The following is a 27911-nucleotide window of genomic DNA, read 5'->3' as shown; positions in this document are numbered from 1 at the left end:
TAATTAGGAAAACTTTAACCAAATTCCATGTGACCTTGACTTTGCCTGGGGTCAGATTAAATGGAGTGAAGATGTACGGTGGAAAGACTCGCCTGGTAATCAAACATACCATACTGAAAACCATCCATTAAATAATCAAAAGAGCTAAAGCCAATTATACTCCATCATTTCATTTCTACTTATTTTCGTGCCAATATCCAATTAAGGTTCAAGCACACTGTCCTGGGCACACACCTCAGCTATCTGGGCTGTCTGTCCAGGACAGTGGGTTAGTTGTTAGTTGGTTGGCGGTTAGTGAGAGAGAAGAGGGTGTAGTGGCCGTACACCTACCCATTGAGCCCCATATATTATACACCAAGAAAGCTATAAATCTGACTGTCCTACCTGTGCTACATCAGAGTGCTGTCCTTTTACTGGTAGATGGCTGTAAGCCACATTCGTCAAATGTCTGAAAAGTAATGAAACACTGACAAATTTTGGTGTTTTTTAAGTCTTAAAAGAACTTTTATTTTTTTTAAACACTTAATTTATTTAAAGCATTTAGAAGAGATATTGCATCATTTGATTTAATTTGTCTTCCATCTCCCCTCAATTTAATCTTCACTTCTTGTTTATCTGTCTACATGTAGGCCCTACTTGTTGTCTGCCATGTAAAATTTGTAATTGTCAAATGTAGGGAGAGACCTTAATATAAACATCGTCTTTTGGACAATCCCAACATCAATAAATATTGTTTAATTTTTTATTTTTAAAAAAATAGTACCTGAATGACCGTTAGAAACTGTTAACACAACATAATTCATGAACTGGGCTAAAGTGAAGACTTATATTATACTCCATTTATTATCACAATGCAGATGTACATGTATATAAACATAATCTAAAGAAAATGTTCTTTGTCATTTACTCACGCTAATCGGAACAAGTACTGAACAATATAACATGGCTCCAAGTTTACCCAGGCTTTCTGGACCACGTCTGGATATCTAAAAAATATTTATTAAACCACTTTGAAAATATATCACTTTTTATTGTTGTAATTGTCCTCAACTTAAAAATACATCACTACATATTGCTGTAATTGTCCTCAACTTGAAAATATATCGCTACATATTGCTGTAACTGTCCTCAACTTGAAAACATATCGCTACATATTGCTGTAACTGTCCTCAACTTGAAAATATATCACTACATATTGCTGTAACTGTCCTCAACTTGAAAACATATCGCTACATATTGCTGTAACTGTCCTCAACTTGAAAACATATCGCTACATATTGCTGTATATGTCCTCAACTTAAAAACATATCGCTACATATTGCTGTAACTGTCCTCAACTTGAAAATATATCGCTACATATTGCTGTAACTGTCCTCAACTTGAAAACATATCGCTACATATTGCTGTAACTGTTCTCAAATTAAAAACATATCGCTATATATTGCTGTAACTGTCCTCAACTTGAAAACATATCGCTACATATTGCTGTAACTGTTCTCAAATTAAAAACATATCGCTATATATTGCTGTAACTGTCCTCAAATTAAAAACATATCGCTATATATTGCTGTAACTGTCCTCAAATTAAAAACATATCGCTACATATTGCTGTAACTGTCCTCAACTTGAAAACATATCGCTACATATTGCTGTAACTGTTCTCAAATTAAAAACATATCGCTATATATTGCTGTAACTGTCCTCAAATTAAAAACATATCGCTATATATTGCTGTAACTGTCCTCAAATTAAAAACATATCGCTACATATTGCTGTAACTGTTCTCAAATTAAAAACATATCACTATATATTGCTGTATATGTCCTCAAATTAAAAACATATTGCTATATATTGCTGTAACTGTCCTCAAATTAAAAATATATCACTATATATTGCTGTATATGTCCTCAAATTAAAAAACTATCGCTATATATTGCTGTAACTGTCCTCAAATTAAAAAACTATCGCTATATATTGCTGTATATGTCCTCAAATTAAAAACATATCGCTATATATTGCTGTAACTGTCCTCAAATTAAAAACTATCGCTATATATTGCTGTATATGTCCTCAAATTAAAAAACTATCGCTACATATTGCTGTAATTGTCCTCAACTTAAAAACATATCGCTACATATTGCTGTAACTGTCCTCAACTTAAAAACATATCGCTACATATTGCTGTAATTGTCCTCAACTTAAAAACATATCGCTACATATTGCTGTATATGTCCTCAACTTAAAAACATATCGCTACATATTGCTGTAACTGTCCTCAACTTAAAAACATATCGCTACATATTGCTGTATATGTCCTCAACTTAAAAACATATCGCCAAATATTGCTGTAACTGTCCCCAACTTAAAAACATATCGCTACATATTGCTGTAATGTCCTCAACTTAAAAACATATCACTACATATTGCTGTATATGTCCTCAACTTAAAAACATATCACTACATATTGCTGTAATTGTCCTCAACTTAAAAACATATCACTACATATTGCTGTATATGTCCTCAACTTAAAAACATATCGCTACATATTGCTGTAATTGTCCTCAAGCACTTTCTTTCACACACCCTTTATTTTTAATTTAATCTATCCACCTTTGTAAAAAAATCTTCTCAACACAATATTTGAAAAATAAAATACCAACTGACCTACCAGCCCATTACAAAAATAGTAGGCATCAAGTGACAACAAAGCCAACAATATGCAAGGATGGCCTATTGAAAATATATAGTTTTGTCATATTTTCTTATTTTGTTTTGTTTTGTGTGTGCGTGTTGTGTGCATGTGTTGTGTGTGTTGTGCATGTGTGTGTGTGTGTTGTGCATGTGTGTGTGTGTGTGTGTGTTGTGCATGTGTGTGTGTGTACAATGGATGCATATGCAATCCCCATTGGAAAAATACTTTTTAAAACAACAATGTATAATGTCCCCTTTTTTTATTAAAGGATTAATCTTTACTACTTTGCACACCACTGGTATGTGCCCGGTATTTAAAACATGTAAAACATTAAGCGGCAAAACAACTCGGTTTATTGAAATATGTTACCTGGCCATGTGTAGAACTAACTGCTGTGCCTCTTCTTCAACCAGACTATCAACAGCTGCACCGTCCTGAAGATCCACTCCACAAGTTCTCTGCATGCTACAACAGAAATAGTAAACTGAAGTATGAGATCTGTCTGCCCCAGTCAGCTCTATCTGTCCCATCAGCCCTGTCTGTCCCATCAGCCCTGTCTGTCCCAGTCAGCCCTGTCTGTCCCAGTCAGCCCTGTCTGTCCCCGTCAGCCCTGTCTGTCCCCGTCAGCCCTGTCTGCCCCAGTCAGCCCTGTCTGCCCCAGTCAGCCTTATTTGTCCCCGTCAGGCCTGTCTGTCCCCGTCAGCCCTGTCTGTCCCCGTCAGCCCTGTCTGTCCCAGTCAGGCCTGTCTGTCCCCGTCAGGCCTGTCTGTCCCCGTCAGGCCTGTCTGTCCCAGTCAGGCCTGTCTGTCCCAGTCAGCCCTGTCTGTCCCTGTCAGGCCTATCTGTCCCAGTCCGCCTTATCTGTCCCCATCAGCCCTATCTGTCCCCGTCAGCCCTATCTGTCCCCGTCAGCCCTATCTGTCCCAGTCAGGCCTATCTGTCCCAGTCAGCCCTATCTGTCCCCATCAGGCCTGTCTGTCCCAGTCAGCCCCCGTCAGCCCTATCTGTCCCCGTCAGGCCTATCTGTCCCAGTCAGCCCTATCTGTCCCAGTCAGGCCTATCTGTCCCAGTCAGGCCTATCTGTCCCAGTCAGCCCTGTCTGTCCCCGTCAGGCCTGTCTGTCCCCGTCAGGCCTGTCTGTCCCCGTCAGGCCTGTCTGTCCCAGTCAGCCCTATCTGTCCCCATCAGGCCTATCTGTCCCCATCAGGCCTATCTGTCCCAGTCGCCGTATCTGTCCCCGTCAGCCCTATCTGTCCCCGTCAGGCCTATCTGTCCCCGTCAGCCCTATCTGTCCCAGTCAGCCCTATCTGTCCCATTCAGCCCTATCTGTCCCAGTCCGCCATATCTGTCCCAGTCCGCCTTATCTGTCCCCATCAGCCCTATCTGTCCCCGTCAGCCCTATCTGTCCCCGTCAGCCCTATCTGTTCACAGATCTGAGCTAAATCAGTTATGACGCACTAGTCGCGATGAGAAAAAAATCTTATGGGTCTAATAATAATAATCACATGGGGTGGTATTCTTACAAAAAAACTAAATTCTATTCTGTATAACGTAAATACCTGCACAGTCTCGCATGGCAATACTGTAGGAAGACTCCAGAATCTGATTTGAAGTTGAGCATTCGGTCCCAGCTGAATTTGTAGTTGCGAATCCGTCGATCTTTCAAGTCCTGTACGATTATGGAGCTGATTCCTAGCCTGTCACTGACTTCTTCCACTTCAATGCCGTCTCGTGTTGCTAAACAAAACAAGAGTTAGCTTTCATTTTTAGTAATGCATAATTTAAATGACACTGTGTTGTTCGAGACTTCTGGCAGTCTTGGTTCATGCATAAGATGCCAGGTGACTGAAGCAGGTGACTACTAAAATAAAAGTGACTAAGAAGAGGGGATGCAGGATTTTTCTAGGGAGAGTGTGCTATACTTAAAGGGGGAATCTACAGCATTCAAGGAGGGGATGCTAAAGGTTGTTTTGTTTAAAGACACTACTAGAGCACATTGATGTATTAATCATCGGCTATTGGATGTCAAACATTTGGTAACTCTGACTTGTCATCAGAGGAAACCTGCTACATTTTTCCTAATTCAGCAAGGGATTCATTATATGAACTTTCCTACAGACACATATCGCAAGCACATACCACAGCCTTTGACCAGTTGTGGTGCACTGATTGAAACAAGAAAAAACCCAATCAGCTGAATAGATCCACCGAGGCTGTTTGATCCTGCGATGCAAGCATCTCAAGCGAGCACTCAACCAACCGAGCTAAATCCCGCCCTTCAAGGCAGGAATGCAACATATAAAAAGGACACAAAGAAAGAAAGAAATGTTTTATTTAACGACGCACTCAACATACTTTATTTACGGTTATATGGCGTCAGACATATGGTTAAGGACCACACAGATTTTGAGAGGAAACCCTCTGTCGCCACTTCATGGTCCTACCCCCCCCCCCCCCTCCCCCCCACCTTGATCTGCCTGTGATTATAATATGAGGGGTCTGGTCAGAAATGGATACACAGTGTTAAAAGCTCAAAAGAAAATGTTAGTAACGCTATCCAAATGACAAGATCCCACACACTTTGTTTTTCTTTCAGAGTTTTGATCATCCTGGATTTGGCTTCATCGACAATATCTCGCAGGAAGATTACCTCCCCCTTCCGTGTGCTCATCCCTTCAATGCGACCAAACTGTATGTGAACGTCGCCGAGTTCCCTGAAAACACAAGTGCACACAATTTGATTCATAACAAATATCAAGTTTCAGAACATACAAGGTCATGTAGTATTTGATGTTTAAATATTGAATATTTCTTCAATACGACCAAACTGTATGTGCACAAGTCACTGACTTCCCTGAAAACACAAGTGCACACAATTTGAAAACATATTATTGATTCATAATAGATGTTAGGTTTTAGAACATAGTATTTGATGTTTCAATATTGACAATTGGTATATATCACTTCCATTAGCGAAAGAGTGGCTTTTTTTTTTTTTTTTTTTCTATCTTTTTCACTAAGACAGGATTGAAGTCGCAGTAACCCAATTGGCTAATTAACCAGCCAATCAACATCGTTAGATAATCAACCAAGATAAGACACCACTAATTATCGCCTATTTTTTGCAGCACTCTCATTGGTCCAATCCAGCCAATCACGGATCAAGAACCCCACTACACCTAACTGTAAATAAACTGCACGAATTTGTCTTTGCACCCACACCATGTTTTTTTATTACTGATGCATTCCATCCTAGCTAACTAAGGTAAGTCAACTAGGGTTCCAGAAGAAAAGACATGCAGGAAAACCGATACCCAACTATCCAGACAGCCTGAAGACAAACCAAGTAAGCCTACTAAAATCCTATATTTAGGGGGCGGGAATCAAAATTCTTCAAACTAAGTACCTAGATTGGTGCATATATGTATACAATTGCTACTTGCCACCGTTAGTTTCGTTTCATTGCATTGGTAATAAAGTTAAGTATGCCAAGCACTAGGCTTTTTAAACCAATACCTACACTATAAGGGTTTAACCCTTCAAATTAGATAGCTAGGCTAGTTTAACTCCCCCTCCGTCATTATATTCAATGCTATACAAGGGCGGAGGGGGATGGGTAGTCATGAATGACCGTTGACTTAAGACAATAGGTACAAGCTTAACACAAAACTAGGATTCACACACAGACTACACGCTCACTGCATCAATACACAGGGTGCATTGACTAATGATAACAATACGTCCGCCCCCATTTAATGGCCCAGTACATACTCTAATAAGGAACAGGACAAAAGAATACCGGTTCAGAGTACACAATTGCAATGCACCCGGGGGAAGCTGAACAAAAGAATATCGGCCTCCCCCCATCCAAACCCCCAATACTTGCTGCTGGTAATAACTTGGTACTTGGTGATGCCACGACCAAAAGCAGTCAGGCCCTTTATAAGAGCCCTGTGGGCAACCTAGGGAGACACCACAGCATTGTTGAGGTCTAAAATTAACGAGCTACTCTCGATTCACTAATATCAAAACCTATATTAGCTCGGCCATTTACCTTTCGACCGACCGTTCAAAATTGCACCAAATTCCCTCAATCAAAATTGCGCACCTTTTCTCTTTGGCATTTAACTGCTCCATTCAAATTCCATAGTACCACCACCACCCCCACCCGCCTGCTACCGGCTGCTGGTGCTCCCTTGCACCTGCCAGTGCAGGCGGTCCCTCCTCTCCCCTCCCCACACCTTTCCTGTTATGGACGGAGGAGCCGGCCAAGGCCGGCACATGTGCCCACGACAGGCGTGCGCTACAACAGCTTGTTCTGAATGTGTACGTAAAACCCTATGACCTGACCTGACCTAATATTGGATATTCCTTCAATACGACTACACTGAATGTGCACATCACCAAGTTCCTTAAAAAGCAGAAGTGTAAACAATTTATTGATTCCTAAGAAATATAAGATTTTAGAACATAGTATTTGATGTTTGAATATTGGTCGAGTTGGAATGTAGCCCAGTGGTAGAGACCTTTTCTGAGGTGTAACAGGTTATAGAATAAATCACTTTTAGGGGACCCATAGTTTTTACCTGTTCCAACAGTTCTATTATCTTCTATTACGCTGAATCGGCACCTTCTATTTCTATAACATGAGATAATTATTATCTTATCAACATTTCTATTTCAATTTTATAATAAAAAAACAAACATTATGAACTCAAATTAACAAAACCATGACCATTTTTGATGAGCTATTGAAAGAAATCTGGTAAGGATAGCATGGTGAATTTTCCAATATTCTGGAGACGGAATGTATCATAGTTGGTCATATGGAAGCAACAGACAAAAGCCTCCAAAGAGGTAGGTAGGGAGTGGAATTTAGTCAATCATAAAGAAGTTGATCAATCCAAGTGCAAAACATCTCAGCTGACAGACCCACTGGGTTTTACCAATCCAACCAATGCTAACAACTGGAATATTAACAGTCAGGGTATGTGCTATCCTGTCTGGAAAAGTGCAAAAGGAGTTGCTATGAGGCACCAGCAGGTTTCTTCTCTTTTTTTAAATCAAGCGTCACAATAGCCACTGATTAAACAAAGGGATTGGCTTATTTTCCTGAAAGAAATAATTTCCATACCTTTCTAGTATCCACGGTTCTTTCATTAGTCTGAGTACTCCAATGAGCTGCTCAAAATGTGACCGTTGACCCATTTCGACCTGGAAGTTTAAACACGTGAAATGAAGACTGATAAAGGACTTAAAATTACATGTACATGTTATGCATACATCAATACTGATAACAGATTAAACACTGTAAAGTACAGAAAAACATCCATGTCAGACAGCCATTGTTTAACTTGAAAACTAAAACGAGGTTCAAAGGAAAGGGAATGTCCACACCAAAAGTTAAAGTTTGTTTTGTTTAACAACAGCAACTAGAACACATTGATTAATATCAATCGGATGTTAAACATCTGGGCCCTGTTCCACGAAGTTCTCTTAGCATTACTATTGCCATAAATACCTTCCATCGCGACCTTAATTTTTGTCTACGATCGCCAGCCCATTCCACGACGCCGCATAGCTTACTATCGTCATATATTACTGTGAAAATTTACAATAGGTACGAGGCAGTTGTAAGCCACTGACATAGATGTCAAATGGCAGTTAGATGATGATTTGATAATTTTCTAAGAAATATACTAACTTGTTGTGTAAAAATAGATCTAATATATACCAGATACCTTTTATGAAACTCGGCGTTCCATGAAAAACATTCTAGGACATACGACCGTCACACGAAAATACGGGAGATAACTCTCATGTCTTATGCATTCGGCAATTTTCGCTTAATTCACAAACTGACAAAGTTACTTCATGGATGTCCGATACAAATGAATACATCAAGATGTTCCAAAAAATCGGGAATCAATTTATTATTTAACTAATTCGCACTTCTTTGCAAAGAATATATTAATCATTAAATGAGCACTTACTACTACCGTAAGGTTGTTTTCTGGAATGACTGTAAAGTTTACGGTGCCAGTTGTAAAACTCATCTTAAGTCACTGCAATTAACCTTAGCTACAATTCTGGAATGGGGCCCCGGTAATTCCGACATGTAGTCTTCAGAGAAAAGCACCTACATGTACATGTTTCCATTAGCAGCAATGGACATTTTATATGCACTTTCCCAAAGACAGGACAGCACATACTATAGCTTTTGATATATCAGTTTTGGGGCACCGGTCTGAATGGTATAATACCCAATCACAAAATGGGTCCACAGAGGGTATTTGATCCTTCAACCGAAGCACCTCAGATGAATGCTGTACCAACCAAGCCAGATCCTGAGCCTGTATTTACAACATGTTGTGGTTATTAAGTGTCTAACATATTGTAATTGTGACACTTAGTTTTACCTGACTGACAGTTCAGAAGTTGCATACAGAAAATGCATCTAGACCAAACACTGACCTACATGTATGTGTGGAAAAGTGCATATAAAATATCTTTTGCTAATAATGGAACAATGTAGTGGGTTTCCTCTGAAAGTGGATCACACCCTAGAATGGTGAGGCACTATTAATATCTTACTGATTCTCCCCTTCCCCAAGAAGAAATTATGTTTATAGTTCTGCAACTATATAAGGATTAACAGGCATAATTAAAATATATATTTACATATACCTACCACATAATGCATCCTATCAAACTTGAACCTTTCATAACGATCAACAGCTGCCGATACATCTCTAGAAAATTAAATATAAAGAGATTGATATTTTATACACTTTAATATGAAAGATTATTCCGAGAAAACTAATGAACTACAACGAATTATGACGTATCTGTCCCAAGCAAATTAATGTTATAAGCATGTTATGTATTTTAATTTGAATGATTATTTAGAGAAAAGCTAATGAACTACAAGGTATTATGATTTATCTATCCCAAGTGAATTAATGTTATAAGCATAAGCCTTCAGTAAGAGTTTACAACATTTAGGGGCTGTTCAAATATTAAGTTATTTTGGTTAAAGTTACACACCCTACCCCTCCCCCCACCCCAGTAACACTCTGTAATGCTAGACCATACACCCCCTAAAATATTATGTAATGCTTGGAGACAGCCCTTCCATCCCCCGCCATTCATAAAGAAATCATGCAATATAATGGTAACGTACTGTGTTATTATTTGAAAAAGTGCAGATATGCATTTCATTTTGATTTATAATCCTTATTGTGTGTATACATATAACAATAACTACCTACGTTAAACAGTGTTGCCGTGACAGAGTATTTATGGAAGAAAAAAAAAAGTAATTAAAAAAAAGAATTACATAACGTCATTCAGTACACCCACCCAACCCCTGTAACACTACATAATGTTCGGACCTACACCCACCCGTCCCCTCGAGCATTACGTAATATTTGAATGGCCCGTAATGTACAAGGGACAGATAATTTGAACTCCTCATAGTCAGTGGGTTAATCTCTTTATTACCCATTGTCATTCCTGTGTTTTCTAAAGCAATTCCATCATCTATTACATAATTTAACCATAAACACATTTGCAAGTGACACCACTGCATAATGACAATCTTTTTACAGCCACATAAATGTTTATAAAACAAAACAATATGACTCAGATTAGAAAACAATTAATTGTCGATAGGTAGTACTAAACCAAATAACTTCCGGCTGGGTCAAAGTTCGAGGTGCACCCAACTTTTGATAGAGAAGTGAACACCAAAAGTCCTGTGATTGGTTATAAATGTGAGTGTGTTGGTTGTAAAAAATAATAGTTTCATCTGGGTAAAAAAAATGTGCAATTTTATTTCATCTAGTACCAATGTGTCAAGTAGCCTTGTGCTTGAAACATGTATGGGGTACCTGTAAAAAAAAGTATTCGAATTTTGTGCGAAACTAGGGTAGTCATAGACGCTACCCGTTATCTCAGAAACGAGCAGCTTGACCCCCATTTTTTTCTGATTCACTTTAAGTGTAAGGGGTGGTAGTATTTATATCCGTGGCGTTTATGTCGGTTGATACGTTGCAGGTAGGAGTTTTAGCCACATATGTTACTATTGTCGTCTATGGGATTTGATTTGGTAGTATACACCCTATATTGCTAGTGCTGTTGCTTGTGAAAAGATACCATTGCATGTTTATGGACCAAATGAGTCTTCAGTTAGCATTCACTATCACAAGTCATTCCGTAAAACTTTATAGAGGTCGAATGAAGTTTAACTTAAAACTGTACCTGGATAGATACAACGACGTTCCATCACTCTTGACGAGTTTGGCAGGTCCTAGTCTTCCAGCAAACATAACATCCATGTACCCTACACCAGATCTGAATATGGAATTGAGACAAGAAAAAGTGTAAGACATTTACACTTTGTCGATATTCACTGAACATTGATAACATAACATATATAATTATTATGTTTATCTACTGATTACATTTTTTTTTTCTTTTTTAAAAAATAAAATAAATCTTTGATAAATAATTTTTTTTTAAATACTTGCATAACATAGCATATGGATTATATTTCTAGGAAAAAAAGTATATACAACAAAAATTAATGTATAAAGACCATTGAAAGTATGTAATAAATGTATAGCAGCTTTATTTGATGTCATTTCAAATGTTATATCTAGGGGTCTAATTCACTCAATTTTTGCATCTTCGTAATCTTGCAATGCAATGCAAAAAGACTTGCAAGGGCTATACAATGTCAGGTTTTACATGCATATTCAGAGCAAGCTGTATGTAGCGCACGCTTTAAAGAGCTTTGTGAATTAGGCCCTGGTTAGACAACCACATAATTACGTCCCTTTAAGTTTCTACTAATAAACTAATCATCTGCAACTGGCCTCGGTGGCGCAGTGGTTAAGCCATCGGACTACAGGCTGGTAGGTACAGGATTCGCAGCCCGGTAGCGGCTCCAACCCAGAGCGAGTTCTTAAGGGCTCAGTGGGTCACTAATCACTAACCAACTAACAACTAACCCACTGACCTGGACAGACAGCCCAGATACTGAGGTGGGTGCCCAGGACAGCATGCTTGAACCTTAATTGGATATAAAATAAGTTGAAATGAAATGAATGAAATAATCATCTGCAAGTTACTTATTCTTACTTGAACAATTTCAAATTTGATCTGACTTTAACATGCACGATTGCTGCAAGTGGAAGTTGTAATAATCTCACTCATTATATTTCAGAAGTCCTTCCTTCTCCAGTCGTTTTACTATGTCCTTGACCTTGTCATTGTACATGGACTCTGTGTGGGTCTCTGTAAACTTGATTCCTAATCTCTGGAGAAAAAAACATTTGATATTGTAAAACAAAACCTATGTAAAGTGCTAATAACCAACATCAAATTAATTGCTGGACTGTCAATTTTAGAACTGTATTTACAGCAAAGTGCTAATTACTAAAGTCAAATTAATTGCTGGACTGTTAATTTTAAATCTGTATTCACAGCAAAGTGCTAATTACTAAATTCAAATTAATTGCTGGACTGTTAATTTTAAATCTGTATTCACTGCAAAGTGCTAATTACTAAATTTAAATTAACTGCTGGACTGTTAATTTTAAATCTGTATTCACAGCAAAGTGCTAACCACTAAAGTCAATTAAATTGCTGGCTAGGGATTTTTGAAGCTACCTTAGTGCTATGAAATCATAAAACCATTGAAGGCCATCATGTCACTACAGGTAGCACTAAACCAAATAACTTCCAGCTGGGTCAAAGTTTGAGGTGCACCGAACTTTTGATAGAGAATTTAACACCACAAGTCCTTTGATTGGTTATAAATGTGAGTATGTTGGTTGTACCAAAAATTAGTTTCATCTGGGCTAAAAATGTATGCAATTTTATTTCATCTAGTACCACTGTGTTAAGTAGCCTTGTGCTTGGAACATGTATGGGGTACTTGTAAAAATAAAAGTACTCACATTTTGTGCGAAACTAGGGGTGCTATAAAAACATCTGATTATACCAAAAATAAGCCATGAAAGGTACCATTTTCTTCAGTTAATACTTTGAAGTAGGGGTTGTAGTACTGATATTTATGGGTCATAGATTGGTTGATATATTGTATATAGTGTTTTTAAACACAAACATTAACATGGTCGCCTATGGGATTTTATTTGGTATAGTCTTACCTACAGCACACACCATAGTGACATCATAGCTTACGATGGTTTTACGATTTCTAAGATTGCTTTGAAAATATGGGCCCTGGACTGTTTTCGAAATTTTAAATGTGTATTCACAGTAAAGTGCTAACCACTAGAGTCAAATTAATTGCTAGACTAGTTAATTTCTAATCTCTCACCACAACAAAGAATCTTTTTGTTACAATGATGCAAAATAAAACATAAATCTTTGGTAGATGTATGTCCAGTGATGGTCCTCTTTTCATACTGTATGTTAGGCCAAGCAACACTCATAGTTTCTGAGAAGCAGACCTAAGGAAAAACACACATGACGTAATTCTAAATGGTAGACACTATAATACTGTCAGAAAATTAATTCCATTTTTCTAGTATGTAAGGGGCAGTTTATTGTTGGTGGGGGAAGGAAGGAAATGTTCTATTTAACAACGCACTCAACACATTTTATTTACTGTTATATGGCGTCAGACATATGGTTAAGGACCACACAGATATTGAGAGAGGAAACCCTCTATTGCCACTTTGTGAGCTACTCTTTTCGATTAGCAGCAAGGGATCTTTTATATGCACCATCCCACAGACAGGATAGAACATACCACGGCCTTTGTTACACCAGTTGTGGAGCACTGGCTGGAACGAAAAATAGCCAAATGGGCCCACCGACAGGGATCGATCCGGGATCGATCCAAAACCGACCGCACATCAAGCAAGCGCTTTACCACTGGGCTACATCCCACCCCTTGTCGGTGGGGGAGACAAGATGAAAATTATAAAATCATGATGTAGCAATCATCTTTCCAAGTTCGTGTACCATCCCTGCCTTAAAGTACTTGTACCCACCTCATACATTTTGTTGTTTTCTTCCATGGTGATTTTCCGGAATGTTTTCCACAAAGACACTATCTCAGGATCACCTGGGGAAAAAAGAAAGGAAGGAAGTGTTTTATTTAACGACGCACTCAACACATTTTATTTATGGTTATATGGCATCAGACATATGGTTATGGACCACACAGATATTGAGAGGATACCCATTGTCACCACTTCATGAGCTACTCTTTCCAATTAGCAGCATGGGATCATTTATATGCACCATCCCTCATACAGGGTAGTACATACCACGGTCTTTGATATACCAGTTGTGGTGCACTGGTTAGAATACCTGGGGAATTGGTGTAATGATTGTCAAACTTAGTAGTGTAACAATACATCAAACTATTGATATGTTGCAATAGGCAGTGACTCGATAGCAATGCATTGATAGTTAATTCAACTATTGATAACTATCGCAATTGTTTGCTCAGCTATCGATAGTTTCGACAGTGTGCGACCAACACTTGATTTCACTACCTAGTGACATTATTGCAAATAACTAAGTACAAACACAGACATACATACCAACACAAACATACATACACATGTATGCATGCATGCACACTCACACAGACAAACACACACACACACACATAAATACATATTGGAAAACTGAGGTAAATAGTTTTGCAAAATACCTATTCATATTCCTGTTATCAAGCGATTTAAGTATTCACAATACTATAGCAATACTATTGCAACAGTACTATCACTATTACGATACTATCACAATAGTATTTTAACTATCGCAATACTATTGCAATAGTAAAACTAACTGCAATAGAAAGAAAGAAAGAAATGTTTTATTTAACAACGCACTCAACACATTTTATTTTACGTTTATATGGCGTCAGACATATGGTTTAAGGACCACACAGATTTTGAGAGGAAACCCACTGTCACCACTTTATGGGCTATTCTTTCCAATTAGCAGCAAGGGTATTTTATTTGCACTTCCCACAGGCAGGATAGCACAAACCATGGCCTTTGTTGAACCAGTTATGGATCACTGGTTGGTGCAAGTGGTTTACACCTACCCATTGAGCCTTGCGGAGCACTCACTCAGGGTTTGGAGTCGGTATCTGGATTAAAAATCCCATGCCTCGACTGGGATCCAAACCCAGTACCTACCAGCCTGTTGACCGATGGCCTAACCACGATGCCACCGAGGCCAGTAAACTGCAATAGTCACCCCTAGTAGTTCAAAAGGTGAATGTTTCTTTTAATTAAACAAAATAATAATTTAAAAAAAGAATTTGGGGGGGGGGGGGGGGAGCAGTTTATGAAATTATATCTACTGTTTGTCGAGTTAGATAATAAATTTAGTTTATAACTTCAACTTTATTGGTAGTTTCAGGTGGTTTTGATAGTCACTTATCACCAAGGCAATATTTAAATCATTAACTGAGGGCAACATTTAAATCACCAAGGCAACATTTAAATCATCAACTGAGGGCAACATTTAAATCACTATGCCAACATTTAAATCCAATGGACAAATGTTTTTTAACTAATATGTTGCTGTCATTTTTTGTGGATCATCTTGAATTTCTACTATAGTTTTGTTTTGTTTAACAACACCACAAGAGCACATGATTATTTATCATCATTTATACATGTATGCACCATCCCACAGACAGGATAGCATATACTATGGCCTTTAATAAACCAGTCATGGTGGCTGGAATGAGAAATATCCCAATGGGCCCCACCAACTGGGATAGATCCCAAAGTGACCGCATATCAATTGAACGCTTTACCACTGGACTACGTCCCACCACAATTTTTGCTATAGTTTCAATTTACCTTGTTCAAGCTTCCTGAATAACTCAAGACCCTCGGCATACGTTGCTTTTTTTCTCATATCTGATTCATCCTCTGCAGACACATCCTGGTTGATTCGCACATACACCTGCAGTTAATTAACATCATTAAAGCTGCAATCTCACCTATCTATTATATAATACTTTTGCTTAAGTACTAATTAAAAGTTAATTAACACCATTATAGCAGCTGCTGCAATTATAACTCTCTATTCTATAATACTTTTACCGAAGTCTTAATTAAAATTATTCTCACCTTGTTTTTTGTTTTTTAAATATTATTACACACAATTCATGAAAATTCCTGGAATGAAAACCTAAAAACTGAATTAGCATTATGAAAAGTTAAAGTCTGTTTTGTTTAACGACACCACTAGAGCACAATGATTTATTAATCATCGGCTATTGGATGTCAAACATTTGGTCATTCTGGAATACAGTTTTACAAAGGAAATGTTTTTATTTAACGACGCATTCAACACATTTTACAAAGGAAACCTGCTACATTTTTCAATTAGTAGCAAGGGATCTTTTATATACACCATCACACAGACAGGCCATGGACTTTGATATACCAGTCGTGTTGCACTGGCTGGAATGAGAAATATCCCAATGGACCCACCAATGGTGACTGATCCCAGACCGACCACGCCACCAAGCAAGCACTTTACCACAGGGCCGTGGTATGTGATATCCTGCATTGTATACAAACAACAGGCATAATAAACATCAAAAAGGTGCCTTTTATATGTGAACCAATATGGTTACTTCTATGTTAGGTTGAGAGAACGAAAGTTCCAGCTACAACATATTCCTACCAAAAAGCAGCAAGGGATCTTTTGTATATTTTTTCCACAGGACAGTACATACCAAAGCTTTTGATGTACCAGTCATGGGGAACTGATTGAACAGGAAAAAAACCCTGAGTCCATCAATGGTCAGCACTTTACCAATAAGCTACATCAATGCAAACAAGTCAGGAGAATATGTGGCATGTTAATAGAAGAAAAGTTAACGTTTGCTTTGTTTAATGAAACCACTAGAGTACACCGATTTATTAATCACCAAATTGGATATAAACATTTGGTAATCGTCACTCATAGTCTTCAGAGGAAGGAAGGAAGGAAATGTTTTATTTAACGATGCACTCAACACATTTTATTTACGGTAATATGGCGTCAGACGTATGGTTAAGGAAAAGAAAGAAATGTTTTATTTAACGATGCACTCAACACATTTTATTTACGGTTATATGGCGTCAGACATATGGTTAAGGACCACACAGATTTTGAGAGGAAACCCGCTGTTGCCACTACATGGGCTACTCTTCCGATTAGCAGCAAGGGATCTTTTATTTGCGCTTCCCACAGGCAGAATAGCACAAACCATGGCCTTTGTTGAACCAGTTATGGACCACTGGTCGGTGCAAGTGGTTTACACCTACCCACTGAGCCTTGCGGAGCACTCACTCAGGGTTTGGAGTCGGTATCTGGATTAAAAATCCCATGCCTCGACTGGGATCCGAACCCAGTACTTACCAGCCTGTAGACCGATGGCCTGCCATGACGCCACCGAGGCCAGTATATGGTTAAGGACTACACAGATATTGAGAGGAAACCCGCTGCCACCACTTCACGGGCTACTCTTTTTCGATTAGCAGCAAGGGATCTTTTATATGCACCATCCACAGACAGAATAACACATACCATGGCCTTTGATATACCAGTCGTGGTGCACTGGCTGGAGCGAGAAATAGCGAGAAATACCACTGGGCTACGCCCCGCCCCTCTTCAGAGGAAATCACGAGTAGCAAGGGATATTTATTTGCACTTTCCCACAGACAGGACAGCACATACCATAGCCTTTGATATGTTAGTCGTGGGACAAAGGTGGGGACAGGACGCAGCCCAGTGATAAAGTGCTCACTTGATGCACGGTTCATTCTAGGATAGATCCCCATCAGTGGGGTCCTTTGGGCTATTTATTATTTCAACTAGAGCACCACAACTGGTATATCATAGGCCGTGGTATGTGATATCCTGTTTATGGGATAGTGCATTATAAAAGATCCCTTGCAACTAGTGAAAAAATCTAGTGGGTTTCCACTCTTAAGACTATCTGTCAAAATTACCAAATGTTTGACATCCATACAGCTGATGATTAATAAATCACTGATCATTAAACAAAACACACTTTTAACTTTTTCATATAGTTGTGACCAAAAAATCACCTCAAACAAGTGTAACATTGGATCCCTTTCTTCCAGCTTTTTAAACTGACCGTACTTCTTAAATCCAGCTGCCAAAAGCCCTGGGGAAAACAATGACGGCAATAAAACATGAAGATGTGCAATATAAAACTTCAAACTGAAATAATAAAGAGTTTACAGCTACATGTATACTAGTTTCAAAAATAAGTGACCAAAAGGTTTTTTTTTTTTGTTTAACTACACCACTAGCACACGCTGATTTATTAATCATCAGTTATTGGATAGCAAACATTTAATAATTCTGACAAATAATTTTAGAGGAAACCCAGTAAATGTTTTCCATGAATAGCATTTTATATACATTTTCTGACAGACAGAACAGCACATACCATGGTGTTTGACATACCTGTTATTGGACACTGCTTGGGACAGGAAAACAAAAAACAATCAGAAAATGGGTCCCCCCGAGGCGGCTCAATCCTATGATACAAGCACCTAACGCGAGCGCTCTACCAACTGAGCTAGATCCTGCACCTACAAGAGGCCAAATAAACCTGTCTTTCCATCTGTGAGTACTTACCAAACTGTGTTCCCCAATCACCAAGAAAATTCAAGCGGATCACGTTATGTCCCAGAGCTTCGTACAGATTGGCAATAACATTACCAATGATGGTCGACCGTAGATGGCCTGCATGAAAGGGTTTGGCAATGTTTGGAGAACTGTAAAAATAACAATCGTGTCGGTTTAATGTGAAACGCATCATCATTGTGTTAATCTGTTATCGTGAATTTGTTGTTGTTGGAGGGTTTTTTTTGGGGGGGGGGGGGGTTTGGGGGTTTTTTTAAAAGAAAAAATAGGTAGAACAGCATCATGATGAAAGCATTTGAAGGTTTTGGGTATGGTACAAGATGATTGTGTACACTGGTTTTGTGAAGTGATCAGTCATTCATTTCATTTTCATTTCAACTTATTTACGTGCTTACATCCAATTAAGGTTCAAGTACGCTGTCCTGTACACACACCTCAGCTATCTGGGCTGTCTGTCTAGGACAGTATGTTAGTTGTATTACTGTATGCTTGTACAACCGTGTTGCAAGGTACATGTAGTTACCAGCTATTTAATAAGCTTGCAATTTTTGTTTGGATCAGCTATCTGCTCAGGACAGTACAATGTAGGTTAGTTGTTAGTGGTTAGTGAGAGAGAAGAGGGTGTAGTGGCCTTACACCTACCCACTGAGTCATTAAAACTCAGTCTGGTGGGAGCTGGTACCAGACTGCGAACCCTGTACCTACCAGCCTGTAGTCCAATGGCTTACCATTTTTTTCCATGTATTATGCGCACCGGTGTATAATGCGCACCCCCCACTTTGAACGTTTATTCCAAGAAAAAAACATATGAACCACAATATAATGCACACCGTTTTTTTTAAACCACAAAATCGACGGTGATTGCAAGATTTCCCCGTCACCAAAATTAATGAAAAGTGAAAGCAGCGGTATATTCAAGAAACAAAACTTAAGTTAGGTACTTGAGTACATAGACCTACATGTCACATTAAACTTAGGCTAGTACTTGCGTACTTACATGTCACAGACTCACACATGCATAAATGAAAACAAACGGGTTCTTGTAGCTAACGTGAATGCGTGAGGTTTCTAAATTTATAGTAGTGTGGCATATTTCCGGTTTGGTGGAAATGGCACTCTTTGGCGAGGTATGGATACTTTTGTAGATTTATTTTGCATTTATTACAACCAACACAAGTGAAAAGCGATTTTTAAGAGGGTTTTGGCGTTTCGCTGTAATAAACACTGTTAATAACGTGTAAATTACTATAAACTACCGATCGGCAATTTTTTTATGGGTGATCGCTGGACATTTTCAAAAGATAGGTTTTTTCTATTGTTATGTATAGTGTGCACTCCTATTTTTAACCTGTATTTTCTGAAAAAAAAGTGTGCATAATACATGGGAAATATGGTAACCACTGGGCCACCAAGGCCGGCTGGTGATCAGTCAATCAATGATTAAGGTGAGGTCATATATTATATACCTGTATTCAACGAGCACCGTTTCTGGTGATGATTCAAGTCTCTCATATCCATAACTTGGTCCTGCCTGCTGGATATTTTTCAAAATGTGCTACAAAAATGTAATAATTGAGCAAAACAATTAAAGGCATACCGGTACTGTCACGGATTTAAGGACCTTATTTCTTTAAAATTGGATAATAAATAAAAATTACATTAATTGTTGGAAACCAAATCTAGCTATCACATCAACTTAACTGAACCATGATGGAGTAAAATCCATGTCAACCCTCTCGGCAATTTTAGTTTTTGAACTATGGACCATTGCCATAATTCAATTATTTTTACAAAATATCATTAATAAATGGAGTATGGTGGTTATGAAGGTGGTTGAATAAAGTTCATTTAGGGACAAATCAAATTATTTTGTTCAGGTAATACTTTGTTAGACCATTAAATAGGTCAGTGGTCTGTGACAATATGCCTTTAATTAAACATTCAGTTTAATTTTTTAAACTTATCTTGTTTCATAAATGCTAATACATGACATTGTACACTTATATCTATGAGGATATAATTCTTGTGTACATTATCCATGCTAAAGGTTTTTGGAAATGACAAACAGACCAAATTTTAAATTTATTATCTTACTTCCCTCTTCTAATTCAGAAAGAAGTAAAATATTATAATAATTTTTATATATTTATCTATAGCTAGAACTCTAAAATGTTCGGAATATCACTAGTAAATTAATAGTCACGAAGCCAAAAAATAAATCTAATGAATATAACAATTCAAAGTTAAATTTTGATGGTAGATGTTTATGTTCTTTACATGACCCTTAATATTGTTTTATATGTATTATATACTAAATATTACTGAAAAATATACCTGGCTAAATTCACGATTATCCAACTGGACACGAATAAAGTCTTTATCAAGATAGACATTTTCTGTATCACTGAGGTTAACCTAAAAAAAAAACACCATTTAATGCAAGATGAGGTTGGAACATAGTAAAACAGGCATCAAATCATGCAATATGTCTGGAAAGAAAGAAAGAAATGTTTTATTTAACGACGCACTCAAAACATTTTATTTACGGTTATATGGTGTCAGACATATGGTTAAGGACCACACAGATTTTGAGAGGAAACCCGCTGTCGCCACTACATGTGCTACTCTTCCGATTAGCAGCAAGGGATCTTTTATTTGCGCTTCCCACAGGCAGGATAGCACAAACCATGGCCTTTGTTGAACCAGTTATGGATCACTGGTCAGTACAAGTGGTTTATACCTACCCATTGAGCCTTGCGGAGCACTCACTCAGGGTTTGGAGTCTTTATCTGGATTAAAAATCCCATGCCTCGACTGGGATCCGAACCCAGTACCTACCAGCCTGTAGACCGATGGCCTACCACGACGCCACCGAGGCCGGTCAATGTGTCTGGAAACCCATGTACAGGTTATCACAAAATACAGACCTGGTAACTCATAGGTTACGATACATTTATATTTCCATTATTAATACTATATAATAATTACTTCTTAAGACACACAGATACATTGTACTTTACTATTTATTCATGTGACTGTTCCCACTGCACTGGTACCGTATGCGTATCTAAATAATAATCAACAGATCAAAACTCAAGTCGTGTACATGTAGTTTTAGTTTAACAAGATTTTGTGGTGAACAAAGTTTGTTTTGTTCAACGACACCACTAGAGCACATTGATTTATTAATCATCGCCTATTGAATATCAAACATTTGGTAATTTCACATAGTCTTAAGGATGAAACCCACTATATTTTCCCATTAGTACATGTAGCAAGGGATCTTTTATATGCACCATACCACAGACAGGATAGCACAAACCACTGCCTTAGATATGCCAGTCAAGGTGCACTGGCTGTGTGGTGAACGAAGTACAGTTTTCAACTTTCTTGATGTGTGGTAACTTGAATGAGCGTTCTCGACTTATTTCAATGCCTGTAATACTAACAAAAATTATGGAAATATTTGTTCAATTTTATGATTATTAATTTATTTTATTATTACTCTGTTTCCAGCTCATCCACTTTATTTTCATATCAAACTGACACAGTTCTTGGATATCTGTATATATGCTGCACTGTTTCAGCTATGAATAAAAATTGAGACTGGTAGGCCATATAAAAGGATAGGGGGTAGGGTGTAGCCCAGTGGTAGAGTGCTCATTTGATATGTGGTCGGGCTAGGATCAATCCCCATCAGTGGGCCAATCAGACTATTTCTCGTTCTAGCCAGTGCACCATGACTAGTATATCAAGGACTATGGTGGTATGTGCTATCCTGTCTGTCGGATGTGCATGTAAAAGATCCCTTGCTAATAATGAAAAAATGTAGCAGCTAGATTTCTAAAACTATATGTCAAAATTACCAAATGTTTGACATCCAACAGACGATTATTAATAAATCAATGTGCTCTAGTGGTGTCGTGAAACAAAGCAAACGTTTTTTATAAAGGGAAATGACATACTGTTTATCACAAAATTACTGATTGTTTCACATCCAACAGCCGATGATTAATTTTTTTTTTTTTAAATGTACCACTTGGTGGTGTTAAAAAACAAAAAACAACATTTTTACTGTTTATCACACTACCAGATTAGTATACAAATGTATTTAAGGATTGTTTGTTATATCTATTACATTCATCGGGATATGAACAAAAAATTTTATCCACAAACTGTGTGAATCGGGGAAGCTGTTCTCAAATAAGTTTGTGAATGATTTGTTTGTTCATACCCAGATGAACGTAAAAGAAATAACAGACAATACTAATAATTAAATTTGAAACATACTTATTAATTATAACATTAAAAGTTCATATTTTATTTTGAATTATATTTTTGGTTAAGACAATAGCACTCAGTAAGACAAATTACCAATATCAGGTATGACGTTCCATGATGACGTAATTTTGACATTCATTGAGAAATAAACAAACTCCCATTGCTACGGCTGGACCAATGGTATTACATTATATTGTAATGAATATAATGAAAATTTAATTATCTTTTATTATAAAGATTATCTATAGTCTGTCCCATTCTCCTAAAAAAACAATTTTAGTAAATAATTTCAGCTTGATTTTATGTAAGAAGAAATGTAAAAGTGTTTGCAAATAAAAAATAAAAAAAAACTATTTTTTTGTGTGCAATTTAGAAACAATCGGTTCAGAAATAAATAACTTGTAGTAAATTCCATGGTATGAAAAAAGGCGTTCCCTATAGATTTAATTTTTTTAATTAATATTTATAATATTCCAATATTTTTGTCTTTTTAATGCAAATGAAATACATTGTGTCTTGACATCCAATTCAAAGGCAAGGTAAGTTTTAAAATTGATGAACACTTAAAAACAAATGGAATTTTCCCCATGTGTTGACAAACGTTTCCCTTCATGACTAACCTTATCATTTACAACAGACTCTTTCCAGCCTTCACCCACAAGGGTTGACAGGCTGTCTGCTCGCAACTCCAACTGCCGCTCTGACGCTCTGTAATATATTTATATTGAAATAAATCATCCACTCACTTCAAAAGTCATATTTACCAGCCTACAGTCCACTTGCATGAAAAGGGAACCGATGAATTAACATATAACTCGCTAAATGTGTTACCCTCACTAAATAAAGAATTTATTATTATTATTATTATTATTATTGAGTCATGAAAACTTGCTCTGGGTGGGAGCCAGTTCTGGGCTGTGAACCCAGTACCTACCAGCTGTATACATCTCCAATGGCTTAACCACGGCACCACCAAGGTCAGTTTTCAGCTTTTTAAAGATTATTTCAGCTTTTATTTGTAAATATGTATCACATTCCTGATAACCTCAAGCCTTAATTATCAAGTGAACATACATGTAAGATTTACTTTTAAACCTCAAATATCCTTGTCCTCACTGCCCTTGCACGTGCTGTAACCTCACCGTGGTGCAGGCCCAGGGGTGTAACATTCTCTTTGAGAATGGCCAATACAGCACAAATTGAGTAAAAGTCTGTATCTATCTGTGGTATTTGTATTTGTTGCACAGTTCTTTACCCTGTGTTTTAATTTAACTGTTGCATTTTTATATTGATGTTGATCATCATATTGTGTTTACATTTACCATGGTTTGACACCCAATAGCCGATGTGTTTTTCGTGCTGGGGTGTCGTTAAACATTCATTCATTCATTTGTCCTCACTGGAACACAAATCAGGGGTAGATCCAGAAAATCCATTTGGGAGGGGGCCAATGACATGTGGCTTAAGGTTACAAATGCTCCTGAAGGGATTCCTCAGATTCTCCAATGTTAAAAAAAAACCCAAAAAACAAACCACAATAAAAATACAACTGTCACAAAATGTAGGGGGGGGGGGGGGGGGGGGGCTCAGGCCCCCCCCCCCCCCCCCCAGGCCCCCTTTAGATCTGCCACTTAAAATAGTGGTCAGTATAAATGGCTAGATAATTACTTGAACATTTTGGAGGCTTCTCTGACTCTGATAAGACTGACTAAACTGTCTTCAAGTTTTCTTCCATCCTTAAATCCAAGCTGACCAAGGCGAATTAATGATTGTATGATCTGAAAACAAACAACGCTGTAATGAATTATGTTTCTTGATACTGGTGAACAAAACTGAATAAAGTTACATGTAGGTGTTTTCCCCAGCTTTTTTTAGCATGATTTGGCACCATGCCTCAGTAGTCTGGTGCATCTTGCCTTAATCAGTGCCATGCTGCCCTGAGATTAAACAGTCTGTTTTCAATAAATAATTATAAAATTGCTTAAGTTATAAAACACTCAAAGAATTTATTATTAATTAATGAAATACATTTTATATAGTTTGACATTCACTTATTAAAATAAGTAATTACAATTTATTTTTATTGTTAATTTTTCTTTAATGAAAAAAAGTAAACCATGCCTTGCCACATTTCTAAGGAAAACACTAAAAGTTATATAAGAATTGTTCGTAATTTGTTTCGAATTTATGGAAGTATAAAATCGCATAGCATAGTGAAGCAATTTTATACTAAATTTGTGACTGTTATATATCGATAAATTCACTAAAAATGACAAACAATTCTTATAATTACAAACAGCACAACTTATTTAGTTAAAACTACACATAATTCATAAATCAGTTTCTAACGTTCTTCCCATGATCTGCTTTACGTAATGACATCCCATATAACGTCATTTTCTGAGGTATTTAGTTTAAAATCCTTCGATCACTGTTATGCAATTTTATGCAGTTTGTGACAGTTGTACATCGGCAAATTCATTTTAAAAATGACAAACAGATTTTATATAATTACAAAGACAGGAGCTTGTGCAAAGGGTGCGTTACGGCAGTTGAACCCTTCCCTTGATCAAATAAATGTTTTCTTTTTTTTTCCAATACTTTTACAGGGAAGCATATCTTAACCCCTCACAAATTTCGCTAGCCAGAGTTTAGCCCCCCACCCTCTTCTAAAATGTATGCAGGGCTTCTAGAATTTTTACAAAATCCACTAGCCATGGGATCAGTGATTTAAAAAATTTACTAGGCACGATTAAAAATTTACTAGCCCTACTTTACTTGATACGATTTCACTAATAGTAGTAATGGATACATTGTATGTTACCCAAAGAGGGAGATAGATTAAAAACACTAAGATCTGGGGGTGGAGGCATGTTATTCATATTTACAAAATAAACTTAAATTCAGCATTTGACAACTTGTTTTTCACTTGCCATTGGGCATTGGAATAGTAGTTATTTACTAGCCCAACATTGAATATCACTAGCCATGGGAGTGGATCTACCATAATCTAGAAGCCCTGATGTAGGCACAAGCACCCGGACACACCATATTTAGTTAAAATACACATAAATCAGCTTGTAGCATCCTTTCCATGACCTGTTTTACATAATGACATCCCAGGTGGCGATATTTTCTGAGGTTTATTGAAGGATAACATTTAGTTTTTCTTTGACGTCATCTAATCAGAATTGAGGAAATCATATGAAAGCGGAAAGTTTGTATGGTAATTATAATGTTATAATCACTTTATAACATATCAATTTATTTATTTTTGTTAGATTATTTAAATTTGAAGTAATGACCACAAATTGGTTTAAACTGCATACCATAATGTTATATAATATAAAAAAATATATATTATTGGCATTCAGAATGTTTTCAGGTATGGTTTCTGCCAGAGGGTAAAACAAGTATGGCGCAATACCCGGTATGATACCCAAATATTTTTGCAGATTTTATTTTTTATTTTAACCTTTTGACAAAATGAATTACTCTTATCATTACTGTATGATTTTTTGAATCCATGACGTTTTTCCCCCAAGGCAGTTCGCCCCAGTTTGACCCTGATTTTCTTAACCCTGAACCTAAACATAACCCATTTTCTTTTGGGGAGAGGCTCCCTATACCCTCTGTTGACTGTGGTTGTATTCAATTCCATAGCACCATACCCAAAAATTTCTTTGTTGCAGAAACACTGTCCTGAAGGTAGGCCATGCATATCGGCGAAAATAAGAGACCATTGAAAACACAAAAGCCTGAAAAGGGCTTTCCAGACGGTTCGTCCACTGGACAATTTGTCCACAGACGATTCGTCCACGGATGATTCGTCCACTCACCTCGGACAATTCGTCCACTCGACTGCATTTTTTTCAAACATATTAATAGTTATTTCTTTGACATTGTAATCGTTTCTTAACATTATTGTGTGGTATACTATAACCAGAAAAAGTAAAATAGAGTTAGAATTCAACATTACTATCCAGTTTTATTAACTGTTTGTATTCATTATCATACGGAGATTCGTCCACTCGCTCGTACACGATGTGGTAAATAGGTAATGCAAGCCTCCGCGTCGGAAGAATTTATTACCCCTCCGTCCATACACCCCTGAGCGTGCTGTAACCTCACCGTGGTGCAGGGGTGTAACATTCTCTTTGAGAATGGCCAATACAGCACACATTGAAATTTTTAGTAAAAGTCATTATCTATCTGTGATATTTGTATTTTTGCACAATTCTTTACAGTGTTTTTATTTAAATGTTGAATTTTTATATTGATGTTGATCATCACCTTATTTGTTTGCATTGCCATAGTTTGACACCCAATAGCCAATGTATTTTTCGTGCTGGGGTGTCGTTAAACATTCATTCATTCATTCATTCATTCATTCATTCATTCCGTCCATACAGGTAGTTAGTGGTGCCGCTTTGAAATAAGGTGTGTTGTTTTAGACGCTACTGGATCCAACTTGGTGAAACAAGCTTAAGCAGTAATGAGCCTGCATTGCTAATTACTTCACGATATCACAATAGAGTACACCTGTACACTTAATTGGTAAAGCAAACAGAAACCAAACAAGTTGAAAGGGAAGGGCTAAAGATTATCTTTACTGGGCATATTGTACTAAAAACATCCTACGACATGTAGCGTGAAAGGCGTACATTATAGAAACAAATAATAACCGAATAAATAGAAACACCAAATAATTATGTCTGCAGAGCATTGTTACAAAAACATCTACCAAGCGTAATCTAATGCAATATCATTTATTTTCACCTTTGTAAATTTATGACACAGCAAAAAAAAATACGGGGTAAAATATATCTAATAATTTATTTAGCCCCCTCGTACATGTAGTATACATTATTTAGGCCGTGGACGAAATGTACTGGGGAAATAAAAACCCAGTGGATAATCGTCCGGAACTGATTTTGTGTAGTGGACGAATCGTCTCGAGTTCCTGAGTGGACGAATTTTCAGTGGACGAATCATCCGTGGACGAATTGTCCAGTGGACGAATCGCCTGCATCCCTGAAAAGGCAAAACACGGTTTATTTAAAATAAGAATTGTTAAATATCCAACAGTAAAACCTAACTTAAAATCATTTCAAGTGCACCTTGTGAACAGATGTTCTTTTAAAATAAGTTGCCATTTTAATATACGGAATATATATGAAAATTCTTGCAGACAAATGTTTTTTCACGTTTTCTCTCTGGAGGCCGCCATCTTTGAATGTGTTAAAAATATTGCGTA

General features: G+C 37.3%; 1 protein-coding gene across 1 annotated transcript; it reads right to left on the bottom strand.

Annotated features, from left to right (window-relative positions):
* Positions 1–341: 341 nt before the first annotated feature.
* On the bottom strand, positions 342–27886 carry LOC121388661 (probable arginine--tRNA ligase, mitochondrial). The gene is made up of 18 exons (XM_041520100.1): positions 27775–27886; positions 24323–24432; positions 23275–23362; positions 20708–20788; positions 19840–19928; positions 18365–18504; positions 17806–17885; positions 15559–15664; positions 13720–13793; positions 11908–12014; positions 10955–11047; positions 9384–9444; positions 7827–7906; positions 5273–5406; positions 4252–4429; positions 3062–3157; positions 912–986; positions 342–448 (listed from the first exon to the last, which is right to left on the bottom strand). Exons 1-18 carry the CDS (start codon positions 27808–27810, stop codon positions 364–366), a joined length of 1713 nt encoding a protein of 570 aa, XP_041376034.1. The 5' UTR covers positions 27811–27886; the 3' UTR covers positions 342–363.
* Positions 27887–27911: the final 25 nt, after the last annotated feature.

The sequence above is a fragment of the Gigantopelta aegis genome, chromosome 14 (genome assembly GCF_016097555.1).
Source record: "Gigantopelta aegis isolate Gae_Host chromosome 14, Gae_host_genome, whole genome shotgun sequence".
NCBI lineage: Eukaryota > Metazoa > Mollusca > Gastropoda > Neomphalida > Peltospiridae > Gigantopelta > Gigantopelta aegis.
This window is presented reverse-complemented; position numbering and strand designations above follow the sequence as displayed.

Bases quoted from the DNA above. Each gene is read 5' to 3' on its own strand.
- LOC121388661 (XM_041520100.1), bottom strand. From the start codon at position 27,810: ATGGCAACTTATTTTAAAAGAACATCTGTTCACAAG. The intron at 19,929-20,707 runs GTATATTTTTCA...ACATTTTTGTAG, and splicing joins ATAATCGTGAATTTAGCCAG to CACATTTTGAAAAATATCCA. The intron at 987-3,061 runs GTAACATATTTC...AATATTTTTTAG, and splicing joins TTAGTTCTACACATGGCCAG to ATATCCAGACGTGGTCCAGA.